This window comes from Cryptotermes secundus, unplaced genomic scaffold, assembly GCF_002891405.2.
Source record: "Cryptotermes secundus unplaced genomic scaffold, Csec_1.0 scaffold115, whole genome shotgun sequence".
NCBI lineage: Eukaryota > Metazoa > Arthropoda > Insecta > Blattodea > Kalotermitidae > Cryptotermes > Cryptotermes secundus.
In genome coordinates this window covers 514001-532397 of record NW_019721516.1, presented here as the reverse complement: position 1 = coordinate 532397, position 18397 = coordinate 514001, and the positions used below count along the sequence as shown (strand labels likewise).

Sequence of the window (18397 nt, the reverse complement as noted above, 5' to 3'; positions counted from 1 at the left end):
GTACTTGTGACTGGTCTTCACTGTACTCGTACAACGAAACATCTGTTTACAATATTATTACAGTGTGGAAACAAGAACTAGCCGCTGCAGCACTTCAAACACAGGGCGAATAACCCTAACAATTTTAAAAAATTTTAAAATTTGGACAAGAATTTAAAGGTTTAAAATTAGAACTAAAGATTTTATTATGGTGCTATTACAATAAACTCAAAATTAACGTGTGTGAAGTAATCTACGGGTGGACAGCTATCAACGAAGTAGAAGTTGATAATGACAGGGAGAGTGTTTTAGATGTTAAATTTTGAACTGGGTGCAGTGTGACAGCGACGTGAGTGTTATACACCTGATGATGGCCGTCTGAGGCCGAAACATGTAGTGTAGGGAGCAAGATCAAAGACACAAAATATATTGTTTGCACTTGAGACGGAGTTTATATCATTTATCGAAACATCTGTTGGTGATGTCGTCAACAGATTAAATGTTGCTGTAACCCGAACCATAGATTTAGCTGATCCTTCTGTATACATTAAAGAAAAGAATTATTTTTATAGACGTTACAAGACGTAAATGGCTGGCTGTTTTCACGGCAGATTTTCTTTTTACCGCAAATTAGTTAACGCAGCCATCAAGACTGACAGATTTCATTGGTAAAAATCGGTCAATGAAAATCTAATATCTCACCCCAAGCAATTCTGGAAATATATATATATACCATAAAGCGCATTACCATTACAACGCACGCAGCCACAAGAGAAGGACACATCACAAGACACAGTATACACAAAATATAGGGAGAACGACTCCCATAGTGGAAGAATGATATAATACGCGAGTTTGAAATAAGACGTATAAGATGATAAATCTTAACAAATTTTAATATAGTACATGACGAATATACGTTTTAAATCATTTTATAAACGACACGTGATGGCGAGCAGTGCAATAGTTTAACGTAAATAACACACCTGGGGGTGGCACAGTGATGCCGGAACATGTAGTGAAGTGACATGTGAGATTGTGTGCACTAGAAGACGGTCAATACATACATATCATGTAAAACCGGTTGAAAATATTTTGAAACTGCTTCAGCAATATCATGGGCTTATTTTTTTAGAACGAAAACTCATTTTATACACCTTGAAATCAATGGTGTTCTAAAAAATAAGCCCATGATATTGCTGAAGCATTTTCAAAATATTTTCAACCGGTTTATGGTATTTTTGCCCTGGAACCTTTCCTTTTGTTAATCTACGGAAATATCATCCTTAGCTCCTGATATATTCATAATGCCATAAAACGGCTGCGGCCAACTAAATCAGTCGGACTTGACTATGCGACGTATACCTAGTTTTGTTATAAAGGGCTGCTCTGAAATCATGCGCTTATTCTCAGGTTTATTTTTAGTATTAGCCTATTCAGAATAGTTTTCCTAACTTGTGGAAGCACACAGCTATTGTTTCTGTTCTCAAAAAGGGACAAACTTCCTCTGAAAAATTATAGAATCATGGCTGTTCTTAACAGTCTTTCCAATTTTTTAATTTACAATACATGACCACGTTTCTCACTTTATAAAATCTAAATTGAACCCTTCCCAAAATGGTTTTTTCAACCATTCACAATTCTGTTCACAAGGTCAAACCGACTCTGTTTTGACTTTAGCAATGCGTTCGACAGTCTTCCACACGCATTGCTTCATCATAAACTAAGTAACTGTAGATTATCTTCAGTTTACTTAAACTGGTCTTTCAGTTATTTAACAAATAGACAATCTCGTGTGCATTATTCCGGAATATTTTCATAACCTTTTGTAACCTCAGGGGCCATTTGTCTTGTCTTTGCTTTTTAATATTTTTGTAAATGATTTATGTGACGCAATTAATCACTCCGTCTTCTTTTTTCTGACGACTTTAGAATTTATCGAGAAATTAGTTCACCTAGTGATTGTTTACTTCTGCAGTCAGATATTGATTGTGTACATAAATGGTGCTAGGCAAGTTTTATGGAGCCCAATTTCAGCAGAATTAGTGCCAGATTGTATAAAGGACTTGGATATGCATACAAACAAACAAACTCCGAGGTTCTAGTCCTCAAGCGAACTATACCGACCGAGCGACCGCCGCTTGTCGGCGAAGTTTCTTTTTTTAAATTCGCTTGGTGGGGGGTGGAGTCCAAGTGGGTCCACTTGGCACGGCGGCCACTGATTGGCCTATTATAGCCTGCCCCGGGCAATTATGATGGAGAATTTGGTGGAATGAAGATTGGCAGGGGAAACCGAAGTACTCTGAGAAAACCCACCACAGCGCCACTTTGTCCATCACAAATCCCACTTGACCAGACCCGGGATCGAACCCGCGCCGCCGCAGTGGGAAGCCAGCGACTAACTGCTTGAGCTATGGCGCGGCCTTGTCGGCGAAGTTAGTGCCAACTTTAGCGGATAGAGGGTGTCGCGTGGTCAGCGCAACGGATCTTGGGTATGCATATTGATTGCAAATTTCATTTTCATCGTCATGTCGGTTTTTCTTTTGCATGCACTGAAATTACTGGGGATAATTCACATAGGAACATTTTTGTTTTCCACCTTAGACAGTTTACTGGTGCTATTTTTTTTTTGTCACATCTAAACTCTAATATGCTTCTGTTGCGTGGAACTCTGTTACGATTACTGATTCCAATAAACTTGAGTGCATAGAAAGAAAATCTGCAGCCCCTTGCCACAGTAGTTCCCACCCCAAGATATGGAATATCACTATGATAATTCATTCGAAAAATAAAATTTTTTGACACTGCACAATAGGCGTCGTCACTTTGATGCTTTGTCGTAATAAACGTTTAAGTGTCACTAAATGTTGCTCCTCTGCTCTCGAAATAATTGGCCTTTGGGTTCGTACTCGAAACATTCGCAACTTCAACATGTTCACTTGCTCTTCTTGTTACTGTCCTTCAACTAGATGTGTTTCAACCGCAAATGCAGTATGTAAACAACTCTTTTATTGACCGTCACAACACAGCAAACAGCTAGCCCAGCTATGGTTTCGCTACATGTTTCAGCCACTAACGGCTGTCAATTAACAAACATATATCATTGAACTCCTGTACATCAGATTGGACACAATGTCATCAATCATTCAAAATACTTTGCGTAAAAATACAATAAGTCAGATTATATAAAAACTAAAAGTTATTGTATAAAACAAGATAAAACTTAATTGATGTTATACAACATCGAGTCAGTCGTTGATTTTTTACTTTTCATACGTTTCCATGGACCAATTGGAAGTTCGATATTTCTTTTATATAAGAATGTATAGGAGGCCCATGATGTTACAAGTTAATTAATTGTATAGTCGGTGCCTCATCTTACGAAGAATTGTCCGTACTGTATGGAAAGTAAACAACGACTCGATATGTAGCAATATGAAGCAGTATGTAAACTTACATGTATTATAAGAACTCTTTTTTGAGCGTTAAGAGCCTAAACAAATTCATTTTTCTTCGTTTTTGTTGTCTCTTTTCTTGTTTCTTGTTTTGTTTTGTCCTCTGTTTTCCTGTTGCTGCTGCTGTTTGTATTCGTACTGACTCTGTAACTGACCATTGGCTGTTGGGTTCAGCAAGTAGAGAAATAAAGAACTGGATTATATTATTCATTCATTCTCCATTTTGGGTTTTTAAACATATTTTATTACGGTACTTATGAATTATTAAAACGTTAATCATATTCAATATGAATATATGTATACACATTTTTTCTCAGTGCATAATGGCGGTTGTTACTGCATATATTTAATTTCGTTAATATTATCTGAATTATACAACTTATCTTGTTTTGTCTTTTGTTTGTGTGTATGCGTTTACTATGCTTCCTACTTATGCTCGTGCTTAGTTTAACTTTTTAATAGTTTCTTGGGGATGGGGTGAGACTGAGTCCACTTGGTACATCGGCCACTAATTGGCCTATTGTATCAGAGCCCTCCACTGGTCCCTATCCTTAGCCAGATTGACCCAGTCCATACCATCCCATCCTATCTCTCTACGATCCATTTTAATATTGTCCACCCACCTACGCTTTTGTCTTCCTATTGATTTCTTTCCTTCTGGCTTTCCCACCAATGTGCTATGTCCATTCATCTTCTCCACCATTCGTGCTACATGCCCTGCCCATCTCATTCTCCTTGACTTGATCATTCTAATTATACTTAGGGAAGAGTACAAGTTATGAAGCTCCTCATTATGTATTTCTCTCCAACCTGCCGTCGCTTCATCTGTCTTCGATCTAAATATTCTCCTAATCACCCTGTTTCCAAATAACCTCAGTCTGTGTTCCTCCCTTAATGTCAGAGACCAAGTTTCACACCCAAACGGGCCACAGGCAGAATTATAGTTTTGTATGTTCTAATTTTTATGTTTTTAGACAGCAGATAGCATTGTGGTCACCTAAGCCTACTTTAATTTAGTCAAAATAAGGAAAGCAGACTAGAAATGGACAGTAAGCAGTGAGTAGGCAGAATTACAGTAGTAGACCCCTTACTATTCGCAAGAAGTAGGTTAAACTGAGGTTTGTCGACCTCAGGTTGAACAGATGTACAGTGATTATGTAACCCCATAACACCCAAACTCAGTAGTGTCGGAATTAGAGACAGAATTTTTGTCATTCTTTGGTCTACTGCAAGAGTAGGAATATTAACTTCTGAAGTTCATGACAGTCTTGTTATAGAGCATTAAAGTCGTTTCCAAAGATTAGACCTATAAATCAAAAACAGCTTAATTTTATTTCGATATAAAATAATTATGAAATTATCTTAACGCAAAACGAATGACAGACTAAAGAGGAAACAAAACTTGCATTGATGTGGATGATGCTTCTGCTAGAAATAAAACATCGCGTTTTTCTTTTTGACTATAAATTATTTAAAAGTAATTGTTGCCACCTGCCCTTCAAAGTCAGTAGTGGGACTGAGTTCATTAAAAGGAAGTGCGGAAATTGTGACCACGTCAGAATATGGCTCACTTAAAAATTTACCTTACTCTTCTCGAAAGACCAACGATCCGCAGCAATTTGCCTCAAGTACAATAACTTCATCACAGTTTACACTTTGCCGGCTCAGTTTGTTTTCTAATCACGCTTTCATTTCTTCCTTTGAGAACTGGAACGTACGCGAATAGCCCGTGCTGTGCGTTCTACTGGAATTTGATAAGTAGCGTAATGGAAGTTTGACAATTTACAATTATTTCTCCCTCAAAACTCTGCCTCTGGATATCACATCTGAAATACCTGACTGCCCTTTCAATATCGAAGCTAAATTCAGCGTTCCGTAACCTCAGCAGTTAGAGAGCGCCACGAAAGACGCTAAAATAGCGAACAATGTTGAAACTTCATATTGAGGTCTTCTGGGTAACGGTACAGTGTAAGCCCGTATGTGGGTACCAACGTTTCCAAATACTCGTTAACACACTGCGTCCATCCTCATTACGCGGTGTCATAACACAGTAGACTATAATATGAATCTTTATCCCCACAAAATATTTAAATTCAGACCAAACGATCGCTTATGTACAAGGTCGCGCCATAGCTCAAGCGGTTAGTCGCTGGCTTCCCACCACGGCGGCCCGGGTTCGAGCCCGGGTCTGGTCAAGTGGGATTTGTGGTGGTCAAAGTGGCGCTGGGGCAAGTTTTCCCCGAGTACTTCGGTTTTCCCTTCCAATCTTCATTCCACCAAATTATCCATCATCATAATCATCCGGGGCAGGTACAATAGGCCAATCAGTGGACGCCGTGCCGAGTGGATCCAACTGGACTCCACCCCCCACCCCCACCCCCTATGCGAATCGCTTCTGTGCACTGTATTTGATTGTACGGCGTTTCAACTGTTAGTAAAGATCGTTATATTTGTTGTTGTTTATGTAGGCCTTTAAACCAAGTCATTTGTTTCTCTGTTAGATACAAAATTGGTATGAGAAACCTTGAACTTTCTAGAGCATTAATTGCTACTTTTAGATGCCGGATTTGTTTCAGAGTTAGACGTCTAAGTTTTATATGTTCATTGTACTTTAAAAATACTGAAACAGAAAATACGTCGAGTTGAGTTGAGTTCCTGGATTTGTATGAATATTACGGCGGTTTCTGCAGGAGGAAGCCTTGAAGACCTTTGGTCTGTGTGAGAAATAGAGAAACTACGGTTAAACTTCAGAACTGACGCATTAAATGCTAATTAGTATATAATATATATATACACACACATATACATACATAAGTTGTACTGGTAGCTGAGAAGGACAATTAGAACTGAGTTCTCTTAAGCTTTATCGTCTTCTGCTGCGTGTGAAAGTTCTGAACAATTTTCCTTCAGGAGACATTTCCTCCTGCGACATCCAACTTTATTTTATGAAGTTATATTCTTCTCAGTCTTCTTCTTCTTCTTCATTCGTGCCGCAAGGGAAAGGGGCAGGGTGTGAAACTTCCACTCTGGATTACCCTTAGTGTGGTTCAAACCTCCAGCGCTGCAGCACAGTGGCTTCTAGCAACGCAATTTCCGATGTAATTCCAGAACAATTTGCATAATTGTCACACTCGTACCCCGCCCTGGGCCCACAAGGCGTCAGGTTTGAATTGAAGGTTGCTAGAAAGGAGGAGGAGTGAGGTAGAGAGGGAAGAATTTAGTGGTAGTGAGTTGGTAGTACTGCAAGCTTCGGGTGATTATTATTATGGTATTAAACCACAATATTGATTGTTTCATGAAGAACTGAGACTAATTTAGCAGGGAAAATACAGTTCGACTTCAGTTTTTTGCCAGGCCTAGTAGAAATGAGACGAGAAATTCAGAGGTAACAGCTGTTATCTCTGAATTGTGAAACGGAGGAAGCCAGGTTAAATCTGTAGATAAAATAGTCTCTGCCATTTGACATGTTGCTTCCTGTTCTGTTTCTCTATCTGCGGTATTTCAGTAGATTGCTGAGTTCTCCTTCGGGTTCGGATAAGAAGCTACGGCTGTTATGCAACATTCACATCTGTGCCAGTGTTATCTTATGACGAGAATCCGAGATTCTTTTAACCGCGGTTCTTATAATAAAACTAAAAACTCCATGGTTTTAGTCCGCAAGCGAACTATACCGACCGAGCGACTGCCGCTTGTCGGCGAAGTTAGTGCCAACTTTATCGGATAGAGGGTGTCGCGTGGTCAGCGCGATAGATCCCCACGACCGTTACTTTCGGTTTTCTAGAACGGAGCCGCTATTTCCTCCAAATAGTTCCTCAGTTATCCTCACGAGGCTGAGTGAACCCCGTTGGAGACCCACTACTTCTCAGAAAATCTGTTAGCGTCGGGAATCGAGCGCGGACCTCTGGATCTATAGTCAGGAACTCTGACCACTAGACCAGAGAGGCGGTCCCGTTTCTTATAATCGTAAATACACGTACAATTTCCCTTCTCATAATGTAACAGGTATGACAGAAGGAGTGATACTATTTCCAAATAGTCGGCAAGATTTGTGGACCATCAAACGTTTCGTTCGTCCAGAGGGTTACTTCGTGTCTTGACAATGGCAGTTATTCTGGCTAATATTTTTCCTGGATTTTGCTGAGTACCTCCAGATGGATGTCGTGAACGTACTCGTAAGTCACGATAGCATCCTTCCATAGGTCTTCCAGATAATTTAATCTGGAACCGAACTCTAATCCAAGCTTTCTGGAATCCTCCGTTTCCCGCGCTAGAATTGCTGGGGTTACTCTGGTGGATTCAGTAGCAAAAGATTTTTTTTTTTCGCACAGTGGTTTAAGTAGAAAGTAAAATAACTCATCGTACATTACATATTCAGAAATCAATCATGTCATTGGCGTAAATGTTGGCTTCTTTACAGCCAATTTTTCTTTTTAAGTACATTTTCTAAGAAAACATACTCGTTTTTATAAGATCTTCAGCATTTTGTGGGAAGGGATTTTGGCTATGTAACCCCTCCAAAAAGGGATGTTTATTTGTCATGGGGAAGGGCTTGGCCTATCGAACACGATCCTTATTTGTAACAACATTTATTCTGAGCTTGGTTATATATGTGTTGTCACGCACCATTTGGAACATATGTAAATAGGATACACGTCAGTGTGACCCTCTTCATGGTTACAGCCCTTCTGCATATAATATTTTTCTTCCTTGCCTCTCACATAGATCGAGGGTCCCCTCCACAGAGAGAGATATCAGTAACTGACAAACTGTAATAGAACAGTTTCATCATCACTGACATAAATGCCAGTTAAATCCTGTTTATTTGCCAATGTGAGATTGAGGGTCTGAGTTCAGTGACTATGAATATTAATGACTTCTGAGATGTGAAGTCTGGTAGATATTTACCAACTTTTCGGAGGAACATACTGCATCTATCTTCAGATTAGAAGTTGGAGGTACCAGTTTTTTCCAGAAAAGTTGGTACCTACCAGAATGCATGGCGTCACATCCCGGAAAACAGTAATCTCCATTCAATTTAATATTTTCCTGTCGCCTTCTTCGCTGTTGTTCAGTGACCAGTGGATTTCTTTCCCTCCATCCGAGCTACGTGTTTATCCCATCATAAAGTCATAAAAATGATTACAGTAAAAATACCAGGCGACTAAGTTCATTCCGCATTCTGCACTATGAGCGTTTTCCTATGCAGTGGGATCTTTGGAACTTTGCTTCATCGTTGTTTTGTTTATTTATTGTGTAACATCACCAGTGTGGGCTGTAAGACTTGCTGTTACCTGCAGAGATACTGGAAAACTCTGAACGCTGTGCGGTATGTGTAATGCTCTCAAGTTTGTGTCAATAAAGGGAAGAGTTGAAATATTGTTGAATTTATCTTCCTCTCTGATGAAACTTTGAAACAAGGAAAACCCATGAATATGCATTTCTCTGCAGTCCTTTATAATTTTCTACTCTCTTTACCGTTTACAGACGCTGAGAAGGCTAACTTCCGTCTTTACCTACTGAAGTATTTTACAATTCTGCAGGATATCTGTAATAGGTACCTTAGATTCTTATGGTGTGAACAGAATCGTGTAAGTCTTTGCTCTGTGAGAAGATCAAGAATTGTCCCATGCCTGTTTCATTTTATAATGTCTTGCCGAAAGGATTGTGTAATTCAAAGGTGAATTACGAAAAATCTAGTGGACTGGCTCACCCCTATCGCTCGTAAATTGCCTTCGTGAGGCACCAACCAATATGTCTGAGGATTACCGCGACTAATTTCATTGTCTCAAGAAAATTTCGCCATAGTGCCTTCTTATTTTATGTGTTCCACGGTGTACATACAATTTCTTTTGTACTGTATACATGTCAATTATTTGACACCAAGGAAGCAAGGCGGTTATGTGTCTTTTGTTATCGATTGTGAAGTCGATAAGCATTAATCATTTCTCGTCTCCCCTTTCTTTATCCTAATGTCGTTCCTTATAAGCAGGTTTATGAGATCAGCGTGCTGTCTGTGTGTGTATGTCTTCTCTTTTCAACTATTGAGCAAATTGACCTATTTTCGCTAAAATTCTTATGAAATATCTTTGGAAGCTACCCCATAGCCCTACATTATTAATTTGAAGTTCTTAAATAGTGCATGGTAACAGAAAAGGTAACCCCTGTTCTTAATTAACATGAAGACATATGTGGAAGTGAAGGTATAGCTCCACCATTCTTGACCTCGGGCTAGATGAAGAGGAGTGGTCAGCTACATGCCCCGGCCGCTTTATCCCTGAGGAAAGATCCCCCGGTTCCCATTTGATAGGAGGCTGCATGGGACCTTTCATTGTATCCTAGGACTAGAACAAAGATACATTAAAATCACAAAGAAAATAGAATTTTTCGTTTCATCTGACGTTTTTCTGTTGGATATCTTCAGTATTAGACCTAGAAGTAGGTAGAGGTATATATATATATATATATATGTTTTTAATACAGAGTTTTGTGTTTGGTTTAAAACCGGTGTCATGGAAAACAAAATGAAAATTAGGACTTTCAAATTGAATTCGAGAAATGATCAGATTCTGGCGCTCATTTCTTCTCAGTGCGCCGCTGAATTTCTTTTCTCTTTCCATTTTACCATCTCATTGTATGTCTTATATATAGAGCTTCATTTTAATTAATTAAACTTCGGTATGGAGTGGCTGAAGAATGAGAACAGATTTCAAAGTGTATGTAGTTAAAGCTCAATTTCTGAAAGACTGCCAGAACTTTTCCCTTTCTGCTATCATAGCAAGCTGTCTTTCTGTATCCTAATGCCACATATTCAAACTCCATCTTGTATCAATCTGCCTCTCGTCTAATGAATCTTACTTCAGAAATTATATAGTCATAATTAAATATGACTTCTAACATTGTATGAAGATCCCATGGCCAGTGGTGTATATAATTGAAAACTCTGTGAAACGTTAATTTAATTTAAACTTCCGGATTTAACAATAATGATGTTGAACATTATATGCAGAGATTGCGGGAAACTGTCTCTGTATTAATTATGGAAACATTTTTGTAACATGCAGCAGTTTATATTTAGTTTGAAGTTTTGAGCTGTATTGTTTATTTTATGAACTGCTAATTGTGCTCTGCTCCAGGGTTCATGAACTCTCTGTTGCTTTAGGCGATGATGACTCAGAATATGAATTTGGAAGGATCCGATAGAAATATTTTTGACATAAGTTCACAGGTATTTAGCTGAGGAGGTAGAGAAAACTATATAAACATATAGGGCACAGTGCAGTACAGGAGATGATTGAAAGCTTGGGCTATTGGAAAGTTCGTGCTCGTTGGGTCCCACGGTTATTGACCGAAGACGACAAAGGTCACATTGGCAGCAATTGCAAAGTTGGGGTGGGAAGTTCTTCCATGCCCCTCCTATAGCCCTTATCTGGCACCCTCCGACTACCATCATTTCGGATTTGTGAAGAATCAGCTGCGTGGACAACGTTTTGAGACAAGGGAGTCAAGTCAGAAAGCAGTGCGTCAGTGTCTTCGAATGGCTGGAACGGAATTTTACAGAAGTGGAATTTTCAAACTCCCAGAACGCTCGGAGAAATGTGTTCAAAGAAGTGGAGATTATGTGGAAAAATAAAGACAGGTCTGTAGATTGAGGTGGTATATTTGGGTTGTCAATAATAAAGCATGTTACTTTATAAAAATTGTTGTTCATGACTTTCAGTACGACCCTCGTATCGTATTTGCACCGTTGTTACATTGTTACATTCACTTTTGTGAAACACAACATAGTANGTCACATTGGCAGCAATTGCAAAGTTGGGGTGGGAAGTTCTTCCACGCCCCTCCTATAGCCCTTATCTGGCACCCTCCGACTACCATCTTTTCGGATTTGTGAAGAATCAGCTGCGTGGACAACGTTTTGAGACAAGGGAGTCAAGTCAGAAAGCAGTGCGTCAGTGTCTTCGAATGGCTGGAACGGAATTTTACAGAAGTGGAATTTTCAAACTCCCAGAACGCTCGGAGAAATGTGTTCAAAGAAGTGGCGATTATGTGGAAAAATAAAGACAGGTCTGTAGATTGAGGTGGTATATTTGGGTTGTCAATAATAAAGCATGTTACTTTACAAAAATTGTTGTTCATGACTTTCAGTACGACCCTCGTATCGTATTTGCACCGTTGTTACATTGTTACATTCACTTTTGTGAAACACAACATAGTAATCATTTGAAACTTGTAGAAATACAATTTTCTTGTCAGTGAAAAAAATAATTGAAATGATTGAATCCACTTATGTGGCACAGTGAGGCTGTTAACTTTAGCTCACTATACAATAACATTCAGTACATTTCTTATTTATTCATATGTTTATTTCATATTTCTGTTTCAACTGCACAGGTTGCTTAGTATCACATGATGACTTACAAAATATTTATGACTGATGGGTTGAGAAGGCTGTGAGTATGTGGCAGAATGGTGATCTCTGTCGGTAATGTCGTGGAATGACTCTGTAAAGCCAAGTAAATCTGTAGAATAATCAGTATTTTGTTGAAATTCGAACCAGGTATGCAAAGTTACCTACCTGTCTGCTTCACTATGAAAGTACACACACACACACGTACATATATGTAAAGGTAAAGTTGTTTCTGTGCTTAACTAATTAAGCACTACGCCATGAAGGCGTATGGGAAGTGAATGTAGATATCCACATTTTCTTGACCTCAGCACTAGCTGGAGGTGAGTGGTCAACTTCAAGCCCCGGCCGCTTTACCCCCGAGGAAAGAACCCCTCCCGGTACCCATTGTATACGAGGTTGGGTGGACCCCTGAGCTGGTCTGGACAACGCGGAAAAGTGAAAATTCTTGCCTCACCGGGACTCAAAACTCATAGCCCGTCGCTATACCGACTGAGCTATCCCGGCTCCTTATATACACGTATGCATAACAGTGATTCAAAATCAGCCCCTCAGTTACTTTTATTTACTGTTTGCCTTATGTTTTTTTAATTCGCATAGTGGGGGGTGGAGTCCAGCTGGGTCCACTCGGCATGGCGGCCACTGATTGGTCTATTGTGCCTGCCCCGGGTGATTGTGATTATGGAGAATTTGGTGGAATGAAGATTGGCAGGGGAAACTGAAGTACTCAGAGAAAACCTGCCCCAGCGCTACTTTGTCCACCACAAATCCCACTTGACCAGGCACAGGCTTGAACCCGGGCCGCCGCGGTGGGAAGCCAGCCACTAAGTGCTTGAGCTATCACGTGGCCTTGCCTTATGCCTTACTTGTTCATTAATTGTTATTTATATATTAGGCTCTATTTCTGCATCAAACTTTGAGTAATATACTACTGTAAACTCTCAGCAGCTGCTTGCTGTTACAGGTTGTGGATAGGTCTCTCATTAAAGAAATTAATAAAGGGTTGCTCATCGGAACATCAACTGATATGTACCACAGGGCTAAGTGGTACTCTGCTGTGTGGCAAGCATCGCCTGGTGTAACTAGTCTTTATTATAATAATTACTGTTCATGGGCTTTGATTTGTTCTCTGTTTCTTTTTGCAGAACCAAATTTTGTTGGATCATATGACATCGGGCAGTATGTATTCTTCTTCTTTCGGGAGACCGCTGTGGAGTACATAAACTGTGGAAAGAGTGTGTATTCGAGAGTGGCACGGGTATGCAAGAAGGACACAGGTGGCAAGAACATCCTTAGTCAGAACTGGGCAACTTATCTCAAGGCTCGATTGAACTGCTCAATTCCTGGAGAATTCCCTTTCTATTTCAATGAAATTCGTAAGTTCATTGGAAAATAGTTGGAACCAGAAACATATTGTGTGTGCATGTGTGCTCATATGTGTATGTTTATGTATGTGTATGTGCTCAGAAGCATTCCAGAGACTTTGGAAAAGAGAATGACAGGAACAGGAATGTCGCTGTTCTCAAACATGAGCTGTGAAGTAGATTCGATACGTGCCTCCAGCATTATTGATAAGGTAATAAGAAACAGAATAGAAATTGATGAAATTAAGCCCATATACGTATTTGCAATGAAAGGAACAAAAGTTGTCTGAAATTCTGCCATTTGGAGGTAAAGTGACGTACAACTTATGTTACAGTGTTTGTGGGAGCATTATATGTCTCACAAAGTTCACAGCTGGAAAGAAGTTTGAATTTCTGTATACATACACATATTTGTTACTTTAATGATATCCGACTGAGTGGAGCCTTATAAGGAAACTAAATAAATTTCTGTTTAAAAGGTTTTTGTTTTATATGTGAGAAGAATTTAGAATGTAACCCTTAGATCCAAGCAAACATTGTTGGACTAATTTTGCTCTATTGAGGCCACGTTTAAGCAAGTGTAATTACAAAATTAGCTAATTTCATATTCATTGTCTGTAATATAATATTTGAGATATTTAAGGCATACATGTGAATATAAACATGTTGAGAAAACATATAAATATTGTAGGAAATATCATGAAATCATATTACTGTAGGGTTTTGTGCCATTAGTAAGCTGAATAAAATAATATTTAACTGTTTTAGACTTTTGAGAGAGAAAGTATATCAACACTTGGTACATGATGATTTTTAATTTAGAAATATTGTAGAAGGCTCACACTTGTACAGAACTGCAGTTGATATGACAACAGCATACCATTTCATGTCTACTCTTGTTACTTAGTTACAATAAAAATTGCTAAGAAACTATAAATCCTAGAGGCATAAGTGATTTTTAAATTTTAAAATGAAAGGTTTAGTGAGGAACACTGGGTGACTTTACGGAATTGCCTCCCATGCCTTGTCCATTGTTCCTGTAGATATTATATTTGACAGTGTTGCAGTGACACTGAAAAACCATTATCCATGCCATGAACTAATTTCTCTTTTTGCTTCCTGCAGAGAGTATTTACAAGATTCCTGGTGATGATGCTAAGTTCTATGGTGTGTTCACAACATCAATGAATGGCCTGATGGGATCAGCTATATGCTCCTTCACCATAGAAGACATTCAGGAAGCTTTTAAAGGGAAGTTCAAGGAACAGGCAACAAGTAGTTCAGCTTGGCTTCCAGTATTAAGCAACCGCGTACCTGAGCCCCGCCCTGGAGACTGCGTCAATGATACAGAGACATTGCCAGGTAAGGAAATAGAACTAAATAAAATGGCCTCATCAGAGCTGTGGTTTCAACTTTAATTTACAATTTCACTAAAAGAGGAAAATACAATAATTAGCCTCTTTCATTGTCATGATTATAAATCATACTAAAATATCCCAGTGTTGGTTGTGCCAAAATCAATTCTTAAATGAAAGTAGCTTCTGCTTTGATTAATGTATTTTGTAAACTCACCATTCATGGCATTGTCTTGAATCATATTCTTAATTGAATTGAACTGAATTGAATTGAATTTATTTACATTCTATAAATCCTAAGTAGGTTAGTACCTTTGGATACAGAACAAGTCAAAAGGTTACATACATAAGTACAGGCAATTTTAGCTTAAAAATTAATATAACTTAATTTTACATCATTCTCTATTTACATTGAAGTATTCATCTAAAGAGTAGAAGGAATGAGCATGTAGATAATTCTTTAACTCTGATTTAAACTTTTTAGTATCATTGCCCAAGTTTTTAATACTTTGTGGCAGATTGTTGAACACTTTTATGCCAGTAAAGTAGACTCCTTTTTGATATACTGATAAAGTTGATGAGGGTAGGTGGAAGTTATATTTTTGTCTAGTATTCATGTTATAGACATCAGAATTTAATTTGAATTTATCTTTGTTGTAAACAACAAATAAGAGAAGCGATAATATGTATTGCGATTGAAGAGGTAGAATTTTTAATTTCTTAAATAATTCTCTACGTGAATCTCTACTTCTACATCCTGTAATGATTCTAATTATATTCTTTTGTATTTTAAAAATTATTACACTATGTGAAGAGTTCCCCCAAAATATTAATCCATAGTTCATAATAGAATGAAAGTAGGCATGGTAGTGAGATCTGTTCAGTTTCATCATCAGAGGCAATACTGATATTTAGTGACAGCTAATCATGTATTTATGTGGAACAGGATTGGCCAATAATATAGACCAAAGAAAATGCTTCCTTGAACATATTGCTACTATAATCACCTGAAGTCAAACTAGCATCCACCATCATAAACGTTTGACTTTAATTGTCATCAAGAAATAATTATCTCCTTTGTTGTGGCATTTGGCTTTATTCTTTGGGCATTTTTGTTCTTTCTTCCTTTTTTTGTGTTTCTACTTTCAAATTGCATTATTTTAGGAAAATTATGGAAAAATAATATGCAGCAAAGAGGTTAAATAAGTATAATTACTGTTTATGTCACATATATTCAGACTAACAAATAAAATAAGCATAAATAAAAGAGAATGATAAATCAGGTATTAATTATATGAATATCAGTAGCTGTTCTTTTTTAATATGTAACTATAAATTTGTATTATTTCATGTTCAGTATTAAATCATTTGGCAGTAATCTCAGCTGCTGAGTTTATGTAGTATTAAATAAGATAAAATGATTATGAACAATAAGTTAGGAGAGATGTAAGAGTAAGATGTTATATCCTACTCTGAGGTATTATTCTGACTTTCACTTGTAGAAACTGAGGAAACTGTGAAAAACCCTCAGTCAGACAGTTGGTCATTGGCTAATAATTCTGTAATTTTTACTCTTCCTGGATGTAGGAAAGTTTTATAGTGTGTGGTTTGATAGGATCTAAATTGTTTTCAAGCAAGGCTGTTTTTTCTAATCTCAAGAAAGTATACACTATGTTACTATTTTTATAGCTACTCTGTTATGATTACATTTTATTTGCAGATACTGTTCTGAACTTCATAAGATCACATCCACTGATGGATGCCGCTGTTTCGCATGAAAATGGGAAACCTGTCTTTTATAAGAGAGATCTCCTATTTACTCATCTGGTGGTTGACAAGCTGAAGATTGACTTATTTGGAACTGATCTGGAATATATTGTCTACTATGCTGGGACCAGTGAGTATAATCACCTTATTTCATGCATGAAATAATATATGTGTGACATATCTAGGGCAAAATGAATTTTGTTCCCATCACATTTAGATCACCCTGGGGTGCTATAATCGGTACTTAAGGGGATATAAATGTCCCACAGTTAATCTACAAATCAAGAATATACTGTTTATGTCTGGTCTCTGACTAAAGTAAACTGGATGTGAACTGTAGATGGGTCATTATGTAGAAATGATTTAGAAGGCACTCTGCATGTTCATCTGATGATTTCAATATTATCCACTTTTCACAATGCGCATGTTTTAGTTCAAAATTTAAGAAACTAATGAATTGTTATGTTGAAATAATTCTGTAATTAAATGCTGTAAATGTTAAGTTCAATCCCAGGGCTCATATAAGAAATCTAGCTCAAATTTTAACTATCACAGATCAAAAACATAGCACGATGTACTGTTTTGAACATTTACAGCACATATTATAGAAGACTACTATTTTGTGGATATGATGAACTTGCTATATAGCTAGTTACACATTCAAAGCACCTAAACCACAAAATTAAGACTGTCGACTTAGCAGAACTGCTCATTAGGTAATTTAATCTTCTGAAATACAGCTTATTTACATTGTATTACAGAAATGTTGAAGGTGCTAGCAGAATGTCAGAGTACTTTAAAGGGAACCAAAATTGCAGCAACCATGTGTTTGCATTCCAGATGAGGGCCGAGTATACAAAGTGGTGCAGTGGTATGATTCAAGTGGAGAATCCTCATCTATACTCCTGGATGTGTTTGATGTAACTCCTGGAGAGCCCATTCGTTTGATGGAAATATCAAGACAGGTAAGAGCCATGGCCAAGTTACTGGTGACTTAGATGCTTCTCAATGTAGCTGTGTGTCAGAATACTTCTTTTATCTTGTCATGCTTTGCCTCATTTCATTTTGTAAGAACTCTGTCTACTATTTTCTGCATAAAGAAATATTACTGTTTGAACTTAGTGTATGGTCTTCATCTTCCAGCCTTGTATTTCAGGGTTTTTACCCTTGTAACCATAGAACAGCTTGGTCTATTGGTAATGCTGTATATTTTCCTTCGAGAGGTACTCAGTTCGAATATCAGCCAGGGCACTGGATATACATGTTAAGAATTTTCTCTGAAGTTTTGGTTGCCTTCCAGTGAAATATGTAGAAGCTTTATTTTGTTATTAAAAAACACTGTTACACTTGACAGAAATCGATCCTAATTTTACCGATATTCTATAGAGTGCAACAGCTGAGAACAATTTCTATCATAAAAATAGTGTGACGTGGATGGTGGGGAAGTAGGGGTCACGTGAACTCTGCAGTCTTGCAAGTGACGTCACATACCCCCACCCCTTCCATTATCATGCAACACTCAGTAAACACTCCGTCACCTCCTGCGGTGACGTAGCAGAAGAGCAACTGTGTCAGGCAACCATTGCTGCGGTGACATAACAGCACTTCCCACAGTGATGTAACAAGGGATACCACGTTTACTACACAACAGTAAACAACTCTCGACAGTGTTGCCCAGGAATGCCTGTAAACACGGTGCTTATGCAACAGGGGAGCCCATCCAATGCTAAGCAATCGGTAAACATGATGTTATGCAACAGTGGTGCCTGTCACGTGGCTGTTTTCTGTGTTGTCCACGCCGAGCCTTGGTGGGGCGCAGCAAGCACTATTCAGTAGTGAGTTACTAGTGAGTAACGATTACCAGTCAGTTGAATTGTAGCAGTCGCCGAGTCAAGTTATGTCAAGTGCAGCGGAAGTTAGTTGCAGTCTAGCATTCGCAGGAGTGAATGGAAACAGCAGAAGTATTTGTGATACTGCCAATGGCAGTAATTGTGAAATTGTCAATTGTGAGATTGTGAGAGCGAGTCTTCAATAAATTCGCTATATCAAATAAGGCGTGAAGTTATTTGT

General features: G+C 38.2%; 1 protein-coding gene across 1 annotated transcript in view; it reads left to right on the top strand.

Annotated features, from left to right (window-relative positions):
* The window catches only part of LOC111875426 (semaphorin-2A), a gene marked incomplete at its 5' end in the record, with an annotated part of 143794 nt that overhangs the window by 116074 nt on the left and 9323 nt on the right, over positions 1-18397 (top strand). The window contains 4 exon segments of the mRNA XM_023871670.2: positions 12987-13217; positions 14331-14567; positions 16281-16457; positions 17168-17292. Coding sequence (XP_023727438.2) covers positions 12987-13217; positions 14331-14567; positions 16281-16457; positions 17168-17292 — 770 coding nt within the window.